The sequence below is a fragment of the Carettochelys insculpta genome, chromosome 1 (assembly GCF_033958435.1).
Source record: "Carettochelys insculpta isolate YL-2023 chromosome 1, ASM3395843v1, whole genome shotgun sequence".
Lineage (NCBI taxonomy): Eukaryota > Metazoa > Chordata > Testudines > Carettochelyidae > Carettochelys > Carettochelys insculpta.
The window spans coordinates 16,719,793-16,739,038 of NC_134137.1; the positions used below are offsets into that span (position 1 = coordinate 16,719,793).

Genomic DNA, 19,246 nt, shown 5'->3' on the forward strand with positions numbered 1-19,246 from the left:
GCCAGCATTAGACATGCTAAGGTAAAATTAAAATCCTTTTCAGTTTAGCAAAGATGGAGACTGTGCATTTTAAAAAATGTAGCTCATTCTGATTATAATCTTTTTCATCTCCCAATCTAGTCTGTTTTGTAAAAGCACTTTATGATTATGAGAGCCAGACAGATGACGAGCTGTCCTTCCCAGAAGGAGCAATCATCCGTATCTTGAACAAGGAGAACCAGGATGATGATGGCTTCTGGGAGGGGGAATTCAATGGTCGTGTTGGGGTTTTCCCGTCTGTGTTAGTGGAAGAGCTCACAGCCTCAGAAAATGGAGAGACTGGAGATATTCAGGTATGTGAAAGATCTTGGGTAGGTATTAGTTTGCAAGAGTTCTGCATTTCCGTACACAAAACCCAGACATTTCTGTATGGTAGCCTCTTTTTTCCTGTTAGTGAAGAGCCAAAGCTTCTGGCATCCTTTTGTTGTTGTTGTTGAGGATGGTGGCTATTATAAGGACGTAAGATTCAAAGCAAGGAAAAAGGGAGATAGTCACTGCTACTGGCACTTCCTTCTTATTCCCTTTAAAAAAAAACCTGCTTTCGTTGATTGTGTGACTCAATATAATATTTATCAAATGATGTTTTATAGCAATCACAAGAGATTTGTGTGCAGAATAAAGGAGTGGTTAGAGAAAGGAAATGAGCCAAAGGAGGGGAAGTCTCAATATTCTTCCTGTAATTAATTTGTGGAGTAGATCGGGAGATCAAACAGACCCTGGCAAAAACAGTGTTATTGGCTCTGACAATTGTACGTTAATGCTTTCAAACCTAATGTGGTACAATATTTTTGCAAAGTCTTAGGGGGCAAAACATTCAGCTGCAGAATTTTAACAAGTACATCTGCAGCTTAGTGCAATATTATGACCTAAAAATACAGTAATTGATGTATTTAACCAGTTTATATCATGATAAAGAATTAAACGCTTTATTTACAAAAACAATATAGCTAGACATCAGAATTCGGGCCTTCACCAGAGGTTAATTTATCCCGTGCTTTTTATTATTTCTCTTTGAGCAGCTCCCATACAAAATGATCTGAAAAACAAGTTGTGATTAGCTGCTAGGGATTCCTTGAGCTGTGGGGCATGTGCTATCCTGCTCAGCCTTAGCAAGTATGAGCTTTGCTGCAGCTGCACAGATAGACAACAGGTCCAAACACACCGGCTTGCCTACCTTGCCAGGAAACTCCGTGGGGCTCTCCCACTCCAAATCTTACCTTGTAGGTAACAGTTGGTGAATTTCAGCTCCTGAGTTCCTCAGAGGTGTCACTCTGCAATGCATAGCCCACAAGTGTGCTTCCACCAAACATTTTAAAGGAGCAGTCAACTTACTGAGACAGGGCAGTTTGTTACCTTGCCTGGAGTTAAAATCACTTCAGTTCAATCACAACACACTGGGTTTGTTTCGATAAAAAGTAAAGCAAGAAGAGACAGGTTTTAAGTGAGATCAAGTACCGAGGGTAAAGAGAGAGAGAGAGCGAAACAAACAAAAGTAAAAATACGCTCTCTAATGGCAGAGATCTATCTTAACAAGCTCTACAGGCATGGTTCAAAGTAGTTTCCACACCAGTCTTTTTTTCCAGCAGGGACTGAGTAGCTCTTGGCCAGGACTCCTGTTGAGTCCAAAGCTGTGGTTTTCCTTGTCTCCTCACATGAATGGTAACTTCAATAGAGATACTCTAGGCTTCAGTAAAAAAGAGAGGAGGGGAGATATCAAGCAATGGGCTAGATCAGACAAACAATCACATGTAAAACAATCTAATACATCTGAGATGGGAAGACAAATAAGCAGAGGCAAATCTTTAAAATGCTTTGACACAAATGCTAGAAGTCTGACTAATAAGCTGGGTGAATTAGAGTACCTTGTATTAAAGGAGGAAATTAACGTAATAGGAATCATGGAAACGTGATGGAATGAACGCAATGTATGGGACACAATCATACCAGGATATAAAATATATCGGAAGGATAGCAGAGTGGCACTGTATGTGGAAGATAACGTAGAATCAAAAGAAATTAAAATTTTTAAATGAATCAAAATGTTCCCGAGAGTCACTATGGATAGTAGTTCCAAGCACTACTAAGAATATAGTAGTAGGGATATATTATTGACTGCCTGATCAGGACAATGATAGTGATGTTGAAATGCTAAGGGAGATTAGAGAGGCTACCAAAATAAAACACTCAATAGTAATGGGGGATTTCAATTATCCCCATATTAACTGGGTACATGTCACATCAGGGCGAGATGCAGGAATAAGATTTCTTCTTCGAATGGTCCCTGTGGGTGCTCCACAGTAGGTGTCGGGCTCGCCCCGGCGCCGCAGCTCGGAAATTCTTCAGCAGTCTCTGTCGGGTCGCGCATGCGCCGATGCACATTGGCTCTTCGCGCGCTTACGGTCACGTGCGCAATCCGGTCCCCGCTAGTTCCTTCTCAACCGCCAACGGCTGCAGACGGAATCCTCTCTGGCTCCAACGCCCAAGACAGATAAATCTTATTTTTTCTCATGTTAATAGTGTTAATAATTCATAGTTAGCAGTTCTATAGTTGTTATAGTTTAGTTACCTTGTTAACAGTTCGTTTAAAAGTTAAAGGCTATCTTAAAGACTGCAGCGGCCGCCTCCGGGCGGGCCCGCTACTTTTGTTTGTCAAGCCTCCAAAGGCCAACTGTTATTAACATCACCTAATAGACTGTTAAGTGTGCTATTAACACCTAAGGACTTAGAGTTGAGCTTTAACAATGTCATCCCCCAGCTTTAAGAAGTGTGAATCTTGCCGGGAGGCCATGCCTGCTTCGGATGGCCATAGCAGATGCATACGGTGCCTCGGGGAGACACACATTCCCCAGAAGTGCTCCCATTGTTCCAAGTTGACTAATAGAGCTAGGAAAGATAGGGAAATGAGGTTGAAGATGCTGCTATTTGACAAAGCACCTGCCTCATCAGAGACAACGCATGCGGAGGGCTCTTCAGGATCCCACAAGAGGAAGGCTGCCTCTTTGACCTCCTCTCTGCAGAAGAAAAGAAGAGCCTCGCCTACTCGATCCCTGCCCCTTACATCTGGGAGCGGGACAAGTGTAACAAAGGGCCCGCGCACGCCGGCTTCCTCCACTGGTAAAGCCGCGGCGCATGTAACCGCTCAAGGCCCTACAGCTACTGGGGAGACGGCACCGAGAACCGTGCAGGCACTAGACAGTCCGGCACTGGCTACTGCAGCACCGATCGAGGCTCCCCCAGAGGCACCGGAGACAACGGCTCCGAGGACGTCGGCACCGGCGACGTCGGCACCGGGAGCAGTGGAAATCAGCATGACACCTGCTACGGTATCAAGCTCACCGATAAGACCACTCGAAAGGGTGAAGGCTAAAACAAAGACCAGGCACCGCAGCCCCTCTCCTGAGGTAATGGCGCTGCCTCTGTCACCACGATCACCACCGGAGATTCGACGGGCAGCAACACCTTCAGCCTGCCACAGACGTCCTTCTCCTTTTCTTCGGAGTCCATCTCAAGGGGCTGTATGCTTCTCTCCATCATCTAGCAGAGACCCCTATGAGTATTCCAACAGAGGCTCTCTCCATACGTCGGTATCATCTTGATGGTCTCGACATTCCGTGCACCACCCTTACATCTTTGGATCATGGTCCAGGTCCCCATCACCGGGCCCCTGTCCCTGTTGCTATGACTACCATCATTATGCAGGGCGTCAGCATAGGAGGTCGACGTCTCACCATGGATCTCCGTTGACCGCCGCCTCAGTGCCACAGTGTTCAGCTTCCACCTGGGGGAACACCACAAGTTCCCCAATCAGAGGCTGGGTCTAAAGACATTGAACCCCACCTCGAAATTTCACAAAGGCAATCACACCAATACAGCCAGGATCCAGAGGAATTGGAGGAGAGATACCATAGTGATGCCTCCTCATCCTCGCCAAACAAGACGGTGGTCCCTGGAGACATTTCTCCCCCAGATGACCTGAAACAGTTCCAGGAGCTGTTCAGAAGAGTAGCTCAATCCCAGGATATTCAAGTGGCGGAGGTGCAGGAGAAACACCACAGACTCCTTAAAAATCTCAGGCCTCCATCCTCTTCTAAAACAGCTATTCCTCTGGTCGATGCAATCATGTAGGCAGCCACTAATATATGGCAAACTCCGGAATCCGCTCCTCCTACCAACGAAAGAGGACAAAAAGTACTTCGTCCCTGCGAAAGGGATGTAATTTCTATTTAGTCATCCACAGCCAAACTCGCTAATGGTCGAATCGTCCCAACACAGGTCCGAATCGTCCCAGTACAAATCTGGAGGATTGGACAAGGACATAAAGAAGCTGGATCTCCTGGGTAGAAAAGCCTACTCCTCCTCTACTCTGTTGCTCCGCATGGCCAACTATGCCGCTCATTTGTCGAACCACAATTTCGACAACAATTCCAAGCTTACTCCCCTCATGGGCTTCCTTCCGGAGGATAAAAGGCCAATTCTTAAGGCAATTGTACAAGAGGGCTATGCGGCTTCTCGAGCGGGCGTCCAGTTTGCATTGGATGTGGCGGACACAGCAGCCCATGCCGTGGCCACTGCGGTGGTAATGCGGAGGGAGTCATGGCTTCACACATCCAGCGTTCCAAAGGACTTACAAGTCAAAATTGCAGACCTCCCCTTCGACAAAATAAAATTGCTGAATCAACTGACTCAGTCCTACACTCGAGCAAAGATTCCAGAGCAACACTTCGGACTTTGGGGATATATACCCCACCGTTCAGAAGGAAGAAGTTTTATCCTCAGCAACGCCGTTATGGTTACCAACAGCAACGTACCCAGTTTCAACGGGGGTATGATCAGGGACGTCATCAACAAACACATTATAAGGGCCCTAGGTGCTGACCTCAGCAGGGCAACGCCTCCGCAGGGCAAAATGCAAGACAGCAGGTTTGACGGGTCTGCGAGGGCCGCGAAGCCAAGACCGTATCTCAGTGCCAGTCTCAGTACATGTTTCATCACCGACTCAAGCCATTTTACCCACAATGGAAAAGCATCACTTCGGACAAGTGGGTATTGGAGATTGTAAACACGGGATACACGATCCCCTTCCAGTTGTTACCTCCACCAAATCCTCCCACCGCACCCCTTCTCAGAGACCCTTCTCACCTACCAGAATTAAGGCGGGAGGTGAACCACCTCCTATTCGTAGGGGCGGTGGAGAGAGTACTGGAGCAATTTCAAGGCAAAGGTTTCTACTCCAGGTACTTCCTGACGGAAAAGAAGACAGGAGGGTGGAGACCCATTTTGGATCTACGTGGACTGAACCAGTATCTATGCAAACAGCGCTTCAAGATGACTACGATGGCTTCAATAATCACGGCACTAGACGACGGCGATTGGTTTGCAGCCCTCGACTTACAGGATGCGTATTTTCATATCGCAATTCATCCAGCGCACAGGTGCTTCCTCCGGTTCATTGTGGGCACAGATCATTTTCAGTACAGAGTCCTTCCATTCGGCCTCTCTTCAGCGCCCAGAGTCTTCACCAAGACCTTAGCGGTGGTATCAGCATACCTGCACAGACAGGGCGTTTTCATTTTCCCGTACCTGGACGATTGCCTGCTAAAGGGAACTTCCCGGGCAGAGGTATTACGGATGATACACATCACCACAAACACATTTACCTCGTTGGGCCTCATCATCAACTTCTCAAAGTCAAAGACCGACCCCACGCAAAATATAGAGTTTATAGGGGCTCGGATAGACTCAGTCACGTCAAGGGTGTATTTACCCGAAGCTCGTTTTCATGCCATCGAGTCTCTCGTACAACTACTAACGTACAGCCCCACTATTCCAGTTCTTACGTGCTTACAACTGTTGGGGCATATGGCAACCACCACGTTTGTGGTGCAAAACGCCAGGCTGCACATGCGAGGATTGCAGCATTGGTTGGCAACCATATACAAACCCTCAATCCACACCATTCACAAGAGGGTGTCACTTACAACAAAGACACGAAGGTCACTAACATGGTGGGGAAACCCCAAGAATCTTCTAACAGGGGTGCCCTTCCGCCAACCACAAATTACTGTGTTCATTACAACAGATGCCTCCCATATGGGATGGGGGGCTCACATGGACAACAAAACCACTCAAGGGTTATGGTCCCCCGCAGAGAAGACACTGCACATAAACATATTAGAGCTCAGAGCAGTGTTCAATGCATGCAGGCATTTTCACAATTATCTGCGTGGAAAAATAGTCGGTCTGAATACCGACAACACCACCACCATGTTTTATGTAAACCGGCAGGAGGGAGCCGGGTCTCGTACGCTTTGTGCGGAGGCGGTCCGACTGTGGAACTGGTGCATTGCCAACAATATAACCATAAAGGCTTCATACGTACCGGGTGTCCACAACGTCAAGGTGGACCAGCTCAGCAGACACTTTGCACCCACTCACGAGTGGCAGATCCGTTCAGACCTACTTCACCAAGTGTTCTGCAGATGGGGTTTTCCCCAAATCGACTTATTCGCCACCCGAGACAACAAGAAATGTCCTCAGTACTGCTCCAGAGCAGGCATGGGACAGGGGTCTTTGGGGGACGCCTTCATGATCCCATGGAAGAGCCCTCTACTTTATGCGTTCCCTCCCACGACACTTATACACAAGGTCTTGGAGAAGGCCAGAAGGGAGAGAGCACGCATGATACTCATAGTCCCAACCTGGGACCGACAACAGTGGTTCCCATTGCTCCTGCGCATGGCTCAGCATCGGCCATTTCCCCTACCAACAGTACAGGACATTCTCACTCAGGCTCGGGGGTCAATACTGCACCCGAAGAGACTTCGGCTACAAGCATGGTTAATCCATGGCTAAGCGCCTTAGAGACTACATGCTCAGAGGGAGTACAACAAGTCCTTGAATGTAGTCGGGGAACTTCTACCAGAAACACTTATCAGCACAAATGGTTGCGTTTTTCCGAATGGTGCTCCTCCAGGCAACTAATACCCCAGGACGCCACCATACCTACGATTCTGGACTATTTCCTACAACTCAAACAAAAGGGACTTTCGCTATCCTCTATAAAGGTGCATCTGGCGGCTATATCAGCGTTTCAGCATGAAGAGGATGGATCAACCACATTTGCCCATCCTGTTGTCTCGCGTTTCCTAAAGGGGTTGGTGAATCTGTACCCCCTTCGGAAACCAATACCGCCATCATGGAGTTTAGACCTAGTTCTACACACCCTCTCGGGACCGCCCTTTGAACCATTGGCTATGGTCCCCCTTCGACTACGCACCATTAAAACGACTTTCCTCCTGGCAATCACTTCAGCTCGCAGAATGAGCGAGCTTGCAGCCATAATGTCCACACCACCCTGCACAATCTTCTCAAAAGAAGCAGTGGTCTTACGGTTACACCCAGCCTTCGTTCTGAAAGTCTCTTCAGATTTTCATATTAACGAACCGATAGTGCTGCCCTCGTTCTACCCTAAGCCTCACAACTCAAATGAAGAGGCATGGTTGCACTTACTTGACATAAGAAGGGCACTGGCCTTCTACATCGATAGAACTAAACCCTTCCGGAAAACGGACAGACTCCTGGTGTCCATTGCACCCAGGTCAAAAGGAGAAGCCCTATCTTCACAGAGGATTTCAAATTACATTGTGTCTTGCATAAGACTGTGTTACGAGCTTCACAAGACTCCTCTGCCAGTTCCGCCAAGGGCCCACTCTACTAGGGCGATGGCGGCGTCAACGGCCTTCTTCAAAGGAATCGCGCTGAGAGATATCTGCAGAGCGGCGATGTAGTCTTCCTATGACACCTTCGCCAAGCACTACGCCATGCACAGGATGCTTGATGAGGATACACGCCTGTCGACAGCAGTCCTTTCACGGGCAAGCTGCGCATAAATCGGGTACCCACCTCCTTTTTCGGGGGGAGGGGGTTACTGCTGGGTAGTCACCTACTGTGGAGCACCCACGGGGACCACTCGAAGAAGAAAGAGAAGTTACTCACCTGTGTAGTAACGATGGTTCTTCGAGATGTGTCCCTGTGGGTGCTCCACTACCCACCCATTCCTCCCCACTTCGGAGCTCTGTTTGTGTGTTTTTCAGGGGCGTCCGGAGCAGTTGATCAGGAACTGGTGGGGACCGGATCGTGCACATGACCGTAAGCGCGCGAAGAGCTGACGTGCATCGGCGCATGCGCGACCCGACGGAGACTGCTGAAGAATTTCCGAGCTGCGGCGCCGGGGTGAGCCCGACACCTACTGTGGGGCACCCATGGGGACACATCTCGAAGAACCATCGTTACTGCACAGGTGAGTAACTTCTCTTTCTCGCTGCTGTTAATGACTACTTCTTGGAGCATCTGATATGGGAACCCGCAAGGGGAGGGACAATTCTCGATTTAGTACTGAGTGGAGCGCAGGATCTGGTCCACGAGGTCACTAATACAGGACTGCTTGGGAATAGTGATCATAAGGTAATAATAACATTTAATATTCCTGTGGTGGGAAGAACATCTCAGCAGTCCAGCACTTCATTTCAAAAGGGGGAATTATGCAAAAATGGGGAGGTTAGTTAAACAGAAATTAAAAGCCAGAGTGACTGGAACAAAAACCCTGTAAGCTGCATGGAAGTTTCTCAAAGACACTCTAATAGAGGCCCAACTTAAATATATACCCTAAATTAAAAAACATACTAAAAGACCAAAAAAAGAGCCACCATGGGCTAACACCCATGTAAAACAAACAGTGAGGGACACAAAGGCATATTTCAAAAGGTTGAAGGCAAATCCTAGTGAAGTAAATAGAAAGGAACATAAACACTACCAAATTAAGTGTAAAACTGTAATAAGGAAAGCCAAAAAAGATTTTGAGGGAAGCTAGCTAAAAGCCAAAAAGTAATAACAAAATGTTTTTAAATACATTAGAAGCAGGAAGCCTGCTAAAAACCCAGTGGGTCCCCTAGTTGATACAAATACAAAAGGAGCAATCAAGGACGATAAAGCCTTGCGGAGAGACTAAATGATTTCTTTGCTTCAGTCTTCACGAATGAGCATGTTGGGGAGATTCCCAAACCTGCATCGTTTTTTGTGGGAAATGAAACTGAGAAACTGTCCTGGACTGAAGTGTCGTTAGGGGAGGTTTTGGAACAAATAGGTAAACTTAATGTTAACAAATCACCAGGAGCAGATGGCATTCATCCAAGGGTTCTGAAAGAACTCAAATGGGAAATTGCAGAACTATTAACACTAGTTTGTAACCTGTCCTTTGGATCAGCTTCCGTACCGAATGACTGGAAGATAGCTAATGTGATACCAATATTTAAAAGGGGCCCTAGAGGTGACCCTGGCAATTACAGACCGGTAAGTTTAACGTCAGTTCCTGGCAAACTAGTTGAAACAATAATAAAGAAAAAAATTGTCAGGTATGTAGAAGAACATAATTTGATGGGCAAAAGTCAACATGGTTTCTGCAGAGGAAAATCATGTCTTACTAATCTGTTAGAGTTCTTTGAAGGGGTTAACAAACATGCAGACGGGAGATCCAGTGGATATAATATACTTAGATTTCCAGAAAGCCTTTGACCTCATCAAAGGCTCTTATGTAAATTAAGTTGTCATGGGATAAGAGGGAAGGTCCTTTCATGCATTGAGAACTGGTTAAAAGACAGGAAACAGAGGGTGGGCATAAATGGTAAATTTTCTGAATGGAGATGGGTAACTAGTGGTGTCCCCCAAGGGTCAGTCCTCGGACCAATCCTGTTCAATTTATTCATAAATGTTCTGGAAAGGGGGTGAGCAGTGAGATGGCAAAGTTTGTAGATGACACTAAATTGTTCAAGATAGTCAAGAAAAAGGCAGACTATGAAGAACTTCTAAAAGATCTCATCACACTGAGTGATTGGGCAACAAAATGCAAATGAAATGTAATGTGGATAAGTGTAAGGTAATGCACATTGGAAAAAATAACCCCAACTATACTTACAGTATGATGGGGGCTAATTGAGCTATAACTAATCAGGAAAGAGATCTTGGAGTTATTGTGGATGGTTCCTTGAAAACATCCACGCAGTGTGCAGAGGCAGTCAAAAAGGCAAATAGGATGTTAGGTATTATTAAAAAAGGTATAGAAAATAAGACAAGGAGTATCTTACTGCCCCTGTATAAATCTATGGTATGCCCACATCTTGAATACTGTGTACAGATGTGGTCTCCTCACCTGAAAAAGATATCGTGGCACTGGAAATTAGGTTCAGAAAAGGGCAAGTAAAATGATTAGGGGCTTGGAAGAGCTCCTGTTTGAGGAGAGGCTAAAAAGGTTGGGATTTTTCAGTTAAGAAAAGAGGAGGCCGAGGGGGGACATGATAGAGGTATATAAAATTATGACAGGTATAGAGAAGGTGAATAAGGAGAAGTTATTTACTTGTGCCTGTAATACAAGAACTAGAGGACACCAGATGAAATTAATGGGTGGCAGGTTTAAAACTAATAAAAGAAAGTTCTTCACTCAGCACATAGTTAACCTGTGGAACTCCTTGCCAGAGGAGACTGTGAAGGCTAGGACTGTAACAGAATTCAAGAAAGAGCTAGATAAATTCATGGAGGTTAGGTCCCTAAAAGGCTATTAGCCAAGGGTAGGAACGGTGTCCCTGGCCTCTGATTGTCAGAGGCTGGAGATGGATGACAGGAGACAAATCGCTTGATCGTTGTTTTTGGTCCACCCCCTCCGGGGCACCTGGCACTGGCCACTGTCGGCAGACAAGCCACTGGGCTGGATGGACCTTTGGTCTGACCCAGTATGGCCATTCTTATGTTCTTATTGCTTCCCCCCTCCCCCCACCCACTAGTTCTTGTGGTAGCATTGTGTGGCTGGCCGGCTGCGACTGTGCTATGCTTCGTCTTTGGTCGCACTGTGCCCCATTTACAGAGGAGACACATTTCAGCCAGCAAAACTGTGTTCCTTTGTCTGGAGAAGAAACTGTTTATCAACTCCCCTTGATGTTCCTGGTGTAAACGCATTTTAGTCAGAGTTCCAGCACATCTGTATAACCCTTTATTGCTTGGACAGACATATATAATATGAGATGGTTAGTGATCAGTGAGCTATTAGTTTTCCAGGAGCGTGATACCTAACACTCTTTAGATATCAGTTATAGCAACAGTGAGTCAGGTATATTAAGTTGGTTACCCCAGACTATGTTTTCTGCTAGACAGATATCTGGGAAACCCGTTTCTTCTGGCAGAAGAATGCTCATAGGGTGTTACTGTATGGCTCATTTCTCCTGATGGAGTCGTGCAACAGCTTAGCAAAATCGATATGAAAATGTCAAAGTGCAGGCTGTGCTGTGATTTGGTATGATTTGCAATTTTTATACAAGCAATTGTTTTATAGCCTGTGATAACTAAAAAAACAATGGTAATCCTTTCTAGACAAATGAATAATGATCTCATGCTTTCTTCTGTACTGCCCCTTGTGCTGAATCAATCTCCCGCAACTCCCACCCACTTTCTTCCATTCTCTTCTCAAAACACACCTGTTGCTGAAAGCTTATCAGCAGTAATGGGCATGTCAGTCTGTTTGTTCTCTGCAATGTATCCACTGTTCTTTTAAGTTATGAGAGTGGTAGAGTATAACTATCCATTGTAATGCATCATATGCACTTGCAATGCTACAGAAAACTGCTTTCTACTTCTTACTTATGTCTTATTGCAGTAAAATTCATGAATTTCATTATTCCTTTTTTTTGTCCCTCTACTTTTAAATGGCTGACATACTGTCAAAGGAATGATAACACTAACATGATTTTGTGGCATTGTCTTTGGTGAGATGTGCTCAGCAGGCGGATATGTTTTTGAAACAGCCTACAAACAGGATCTATTGAGATTATAACTGCTAAGGGAATGAGAAGAAATCTGCTGATTGACCACCTGTGAATTTTTTTAATCACTCTAATAGATCCTGTTTCTCTTCTCCAAATACAGCTGAATAGGCACTTTTATCTGGCAGGTGTAGTTTCTCACTAGATGAAAGCAATTGAGATGCCAGTCTATCAATTAGTGAATATCTGTCTTGCTGAAGAAGGAATGTCTCTGTAGCATCTCTTTTCCTCTGTAACACAGGTATCTCCAAAGCCTCACAATTCCCTTCCACTGTTACCGCTGTATGACCAGCCACCAATTAGTCCCTACCATAGTCCTGATAAAAGAGGTTCCCAGTACTTCCCCAGATCACCATCAACTAATGGTAAGAGATTTTTTGCTTGTACAAGAACCATTGTGTCCAAATGTTTGTTTTAATTAAAATTTCAGCTTGCAGTAGAAACGTGCTCTTCTTACAATATTCAGCTGACTCAGTAACACATACAATGTGTTGTTTTTTATTGTTCACTCTTTCAGAAAATAGTTTTGGCTCAGATTCTCCTGGATTCTCACAGCCTCAGCGAATTGCTCCTGAAACCTCATATGGCAAACTGCGACCTGTAAGCTTCAAGTGTTACTGCGTTTGGTGATATGGTAATATTGTATAAACCAGGCCACATCCTCAAGAGATACAAATCATCAGAGTTCCATTGAAGCCATTGGAAACATGTTGATATGCCAGTTTCTAGGTCATCATATTCTTTACATGCTATTATAAATTCTACCTGTCAAATTAGTAAATACACAAACATATTATCCCCAAGAAAAATACCCAGGGGAGGACCTGTTTGCAGATTGTGGAGTGGAACACAAAAAGATGTATCAGAAGGAGACATGATGTATATTTTCAGTAATTTCATATGTTTAATCTGTTTCAGCAAAAGTCATGAATCCTGTGACAATTTAAAGACTAACAAATTTATTCAAACGTAAGTTTTCATGGGCTAGAGCCCACATTGTCAGATGCATGCTCCAGCCTGTGAAAGCTTATGCCCAAATAAATGTTCGTCATTAAGGTGCCACAGGACTACTCCTTTTTTATGACATATATGACAACCAGTTAGATAAGTAAACAGCGTAATAAAACAAAGCTGCACCTAGTTACACAGTGGCTTATTATGTGTTTAAGGATGACCTTGGATCTTATTAATAATTCACTTTCAATCTTATGTAGATGTTTATATCTATCTTGCTAAGTCCAGTATCTGTGCACCTGAATTTTGAATAATGAAAACCAAAATCAGAGGAGGTTTTCAGACCTTCTGTAATTAAAACTAGCAGCTGTTAATCATATGCTGCTTCTTCAAACTTCGTAGGATTATTTCCATTTTCACATATCTAGTGCTCTTTGTAAATAATAAACTTGTCTCTGTGTACATGAGTACAATTTTTATAAATAATGGAATTAAGATAGAAAAATAGAGGTGCTGGAGCAGCTAAATTCCATATTTTGTACAAATGTTTTTCAAACATTGTGTGTTGCCCAGTGTTTAACAAAAAAATCTGTTGTCCAGCAGTCTGTCTCAGCAAGTGGTCCTGCTGGCACTTTTACATCACAGTTAAGCTCATTTGTAAACTCCCCACGGGTCCTCTGATGAGGAGTTCCTACTCCTGAGATTTGGTATGTTGTGAGGAGTCTCTGCTACCTAAAACGAGAAAGGAAAGAATTTATTAATGGGAAAAATTAAAAATCCGTCTGTTGGGATTACTTTGAAATCAAGCGTTTCGGGGGGTTAGAAGTTACCAGTGACATTGCTGACCATAATGTCTTTTGGATTTCCATTCTTCTATACGGTTCATTTTTTTCCATGTGGAATTATGGCTGCCTGGTGAATGTTTTATGCCAGCATTTTCTAAACTGGTTACCTAACTCAGTGCATCTCATCAGAGATAACAAGCACCCACAACTCCAAATGAGTGGGTTATATGCAGAAACCAAGTGTGTTGCACTGTTTAGTGGCTTACCTTTATCCACTGGAGACAGAGGATCAAAACAGCACAGTCCCATGAATAGGGGTGAAAGTAGTGTCAGTTTCTCACAGGTGCTGTCCTATCACACACACCGTCTCCCCTTGGAAGGAGGTTAGGGCAGGGTGCAGGGTAGTTCATTTGAAAGTACCTGTAAGAAATGTAAGTGTGGGGCGGAGTACAGGGGACTCAGGCTAGAGGGTTGGTGTGTAGAGCACAGAAGTCAGGGCTGGGATGTGTGAGAGCTGGGGGGAGTTTTGAGGGGGAACCTAGGGCCGGATTACCTGCTGCTGCCAAAGGGCTGTCTCTTCAGGAGAGTTACTGAGCAAGCTCAATTCGTCTGGCACCCTAGGTAGCAAATTCCTACAGAGAAAAGTTTTCAACACTACACCAGCTCTGAGCTGCACACCCAGGCTGGCTCTTGCTGGAGCAGCGCACCAGCATGTACCCCCTTACTTTCACCTCTGCTCATGAAGCATTTTGAGTTTCTGAAAGAGATCTTCTCTGATCAGCTTCTTCACATCAATTCACTCCATTAATAGAACTAGTGGGCTGTAGTTGTGTTCCACAGCATCCTTTGCTGCTGGCCGTTTGCCCAAGACAGCATTATAATTCAATGTCTCAGTAAACAAATATTTTAAAGCAGCATTAAAATTTAAATACACTTGGTTTAACCAAAATTTGAAGCAAGGTTTATTGCTGACAGCCAGTCATATTCTTCCATTTTTCTCCAGCATGATGATGCCATTTCGTGTTCTCTGCTGGTCTTGTTTTACATGCTGATAATGGTAGCTAAGCCATTTTGAGAGCATGTGCTAAGAATCCTTCATAAAATGCATTAATATTTACTATAATGCTCTCAGAAGAACTATAATAAGTGTATTACTATGGTGGAGAATGAAAAGAACCCAGACTCCCACGTTATCAGAGTTAAAAGAAATGGATGGTTTTGTAAGGTGTCTGTTGGGTCTAAAAGTTGCAGATAATATGAAATCAATGAGAAAGATCCAGTTTTTCCTTTTTAAACACTATTGTTAAAGCAAAAGTTCATTAAACAAAAAGAATCCATTTTCTACCTAGTAACTGACTATAAATATATAGTCTATATATAACTGAATTAAACTGCTTATGTAGCAAGGTTTTCTGGTATCATCACAATTCATGCAAATTCTATTCTTGTTGTCTATGGTGTTAGCGGATCCCTGGTTCAGATGAGCCTGTCTACATATGGAGAAACTGTAGCTAAGGCTACGTTGCAGATTTATGGTCTCAGGGTTGTTAGTCATTCTTGAATAATAAAAGTTTATGTATCAAAGTAGTCAGAGCTGAACAATTCTGTAACAGATATCAGTGATAGCCTCATTGCACGAGCCAGATCTTCAGCTGGTATAAATAGGTGTAGTTGGTTGACTTGAATAGAGATTCACCTGTTTACACCAGTTAAAGTTTCTGGTCTAGTGTTTCTGGTTTAGTCTATACAAACTATGGAACTTCACATGTGGAATGTTGTTGCATCTATAGTGGTCCCAGAAGTTGATCCACTCACCTTATCTCTGTAACAAAACTTTATCATAATCTTCTGATAATTAGGACTGTATGTTGCTCATTTCAGGTACGAGCTGCTCCTCCTCCTCCTACACATCATCATCGCAGGACGACAGAGAAGATAGAGGATGTGGAAATAACTCTGGTATAATGATGGGACTGAAAAAGTAATAGTACTACAATCAAGGCCAAATGTGGTGTTTGGTCAATCTTGATTTTAGGCACCTTTGCATGATGAAGACTTCATAGAGCAAGAAGTGGGGAGGGTTATAGGGAATAGTGACATGGTGGATTCCTTCCCACAGTCATAAATATTCTGTGCCTTTTTTGTTTTTATATACATCATCCTTCCTCCCTTAGCACAAACCAGGATGGGCCAAACGGGGAGCAGAGGAGTAGATTTCTCTTTTGGCTAAAGATGGTCAGTTTTTATGTGGAGGATTAGGAGAGAGCCTCGTTCATGCAACTTAGTCATAGCATACTTATACCATGTGCATTAGTACAGTATATTACTGTTACTGTAGGAATGTGTTAAAGATTTTAAGTTCAACTAGCATTATGTATCTGATTAAATAGTAGTCAGATTTTATGGAATTTAAAAAGGGAACAAAAGAATACGCTTAAGAAGAGGCTGGCTCCTCTTTCATCCCCTCAAAGAAGGAAATGAAAAGGCAAATAATTTCAGAGAGAAGGAAAAGTGCTGCAGATCATATGCCGTTAATTGTATTAATGCACACCTCTTCGATAATTAAAACCAGAACAGAATATTCTTTGTATTAGTATTTATGCAGTTCATTTAGTAATAGAGTATCTAATAAGGAGACGCTGAATTAGTAGCAACATCTTGTTCTATAATATAAACTGACCTGTAGAAAAGTGACATTTTGTCTAGATCTGGAAATTGAGCTTCATTTTTTTTTTCTTAGCAGGTTTTTATTAGTAGTTGGGTCACTTTTATCCCAGTTATTGTCATGTACTTTATTATCCAGCATTATCAGTATATCTTTGCCATCAAAACATATGGCTCGAGTTAGATATGTCATTCAGAATACTTACATGCATTATTTAGTGTCCGCTTTGGATTGTCTCATTGCATTTCTCCATGCAAAGCCCATTTTCCAGCCAAGACCAGTGACCCAGGAAATCAAGGGCCCATTCCATCCTTCAGAGACCATCTTTGGGGATGAAAGGAGTAGAGGAGATTAAGCTATCAGATTACTTTTATGCAACATACCGGGAACACACTGACAGTAAGACTTATTTTCCAGCAGATTTCTCTAAGAAAGGAACTGTTGATATTTTAGAATCATTGAGGTATTCCATGTTGTAACATGAATAAAAATGAATAAGGAGAGAGGGGGATGCCTTCATCCCAGGGGAAAATGATTGTTTCTCTAAATATGATCATTATAAACTGTTCTGAAAATAGCAATACCTAGCAGATCAAATCCTCAGTGAAAAAATATCGACAACACATTGAAGAGATATTATGTGAGTTATGTTGAATGCACTTTTGTGTGTTCATTCTTTTCCTAGGCCAGTAAATTAAGTGTCTACATTTAGTTAACTAAAAAGGGCTTCTTTTTCTTTTTTTTTTTTTTTGAGGCTGCATTTATTAAATCATTTTACATTTTGTCATAAACTTTGCACATACTTCTAAATAACAATCCAAGTTGGGCATCTGATACATTACGTATTTGCCAATCTCTTCTCCCAGTGGGATGTTAACTAAGAATGGAAATGTTTGAAGAAAAATGTCATCGGTCAGTCATGTAATTTGTGACTGCCCGTAGAATGTTCTTTTCCATGTTTTTGGTTCTTTTGCATCTCTCATCCTGTTGATCTGTTTGAGGTCTTTTTAGGTGTTTATCAAACTTATTCTTAAGTTTAAAAAGAGAGTTTTTTGAAAAATTTAGTGGTTGGCAAAAAATTTAAAAGCTTCATGATGCAGAAGAAATGCAAATATTGCTGTAATGTTCATGTTCAGTTTTCTTAGCCAGTTTTTCTGTGTCCTTCATACCCAGACTTTCAAAATTCAGAAAGTGTTATTTTAAATATCTTTAGTTGTATTTTAAAATATTTTCTGTAAGAGCTGCTAATTTTATTTAAAAAATAAGAAAAGTTGTAAAAATATGCCTCCTTTTTAACTATGACTTCTTCATACAGGGCATGTATTCGATGCATCACCATGTACAGTGTCAATACACTGAAAGCATAGGTGCAAGTGCTTTCTTTATATTGGCTGTAAAAAGTTTGTATTTATTATGTATAAAATGTTGAATAATAAAAAAGTGAAATTAAACCTAGGCTTGTTTCGTGGCCCACAGCGCCATTGCAAAAATGGCAAACTCATCCAGAATATTTACTGCAACTGAGAACAAAATATCACTCATGTTGGGAAACAACATCTGATGCAAGGGATTAATTGTGTTTTTTGATTTATGTTTAATCTATCATTCTCTTACCAAAACGCACAAGTCCTAATTTCAGCACAGCACTAGCTTGTATGCTTAAATTCTTCTCTTTTCAGCAGAACACACGAAAAAGGTAAGTGACTTCATAGGGACTCAACGTGCTTGAGGCTGCATCTACCCTACAAGAAAATTTGAATTTATTCAACATCGACTGTTGCAGTAGTGCATTGTGGTAACCTCTCCCTCAGATCCCTGATCCCTGTAGCATTCTGGGTATGCTCAGTGGTCTTTGAGATCATCTTCCCACATTTCATTTTCCTCATTCCCCTCCCGTGATAAGCAAACAACCATTTTTCATGTTGGAAGGAAGGAAAAGTAGTGCATCCACACAGATGGCAAAAAAGCTCACAGAAATGTCTTTCTTCTGTAGCTGAATTCTCAACTGACCATCCACTGAGTGTCCCCCCTCCCGTGATTGCATCCAATCCCTGAAAATATTTCAGGGACCCATACTGTGTTCTCAAAGTTTTCGAAGTTTTCTCTAAGTGTAGACATGTCCTCTGTGTCCTCTAGTTCTTATATTATGGGAACAAGTAAATAACTTTTCTTTATTCACCCTCTCCATATTGATCCATGATTTTATATACCTCTATCATATTCCCCCCTCAGTCTCCTCTTTTCTAAACTGAAAAGTTTCAGTCTCTCTCTTTAACCTGGTCTCATATGGGACCCATTCCAAACCCCTCATCATTTTAGTTGCCTTTTTCTGAACCTTTTCTAATGCCAAAATATCTTTTTTGAGGTGAGGAGACCGCATCTGTATGAAGTATTCAAGATGTGGGCGTACCATAGTTTTATAAAGGGGCAGTAAAATATTTTGTCTTGTTTTTTATTCCTTTTTTAACAATTCCTAACATCCTATTTGCTTTTTTGATTGCTGCTGCACACTGCGTGGATGTTTTCAAATAACTATCCACAGTAACCCCAAGATCTCTTTCCTGATTTAGTTGTCTCTAAATTAGCCCCCATTGTATTAAATGTATATGTGGGGTTATTTTCTCCAATGTGCATTACCTTACACTTAACCACGTTGAATTTCATTTGCCATTTTGTAACCCAGTCACTCAGTTTGATGAGATCTTTTTATAGTTCTTCACAGTCTGCTTTTGTCTTGACTATTTTGAAGAGTTTAGTATCATCCAGAAACTTTACCACCTCACTACATACCCCTTTCTCTACATCATTTATGAGTAAGTTGAATAGGATTTGTCCTAGGACCAGTCCTTGGGGGACACCACTCATTATCCTTCTTCATTCAGAAAATTTATCATTTATTCCTACCCTTTGTTTCCTGTCTTTTAAGCGGTTCTCAATCC

At 42.8% G+C, this 19,246-nt stretch overlaps 1 protein-coding gene across 5 annotated transcripts in view; it reads left to right on the forward strand.

Moving 5' to 3' along the window:
- The window catches only part of FCHSD2 (FCH and double SH3 domains 2), a 316,194-nt gene extending 298,436 nt beyond the window's left edge, over positions 1-17,758 (forward strand). For 3 of the 5 annotated variants that reach the window (XM_074980103.1, XM_074980193.1, XM_074980270.1), the window contains 4 exons: positions 121-332; positions 12,145-12,268; positions 12,421-12,503; positions 15,524-17,758. In XM_074980103.1, coding sequence (XP_074836204.1) covers positions 121-332; positions 12,145-12,268; positions 12,421-12,503; positions 15,524-15,607 — 503 coding nt within the window. In that variant the 3' untranslated portion in view covers positions 15,608-17,758. Of the gene's footprint in view, positions 1-120; positions 333-2,985; positions 8,339-12,144; positions 12,269-12,420; positions 12,504-15,523 lie in introns of those variants that run through there. The other 2 variants (XM_074980357.1, XR_012642797.1) reach the window with 2 other exon arrangements.
- The last annotated feature ends 1,488 nt before the right edge of the window (positions 17,759-19,246 follow it).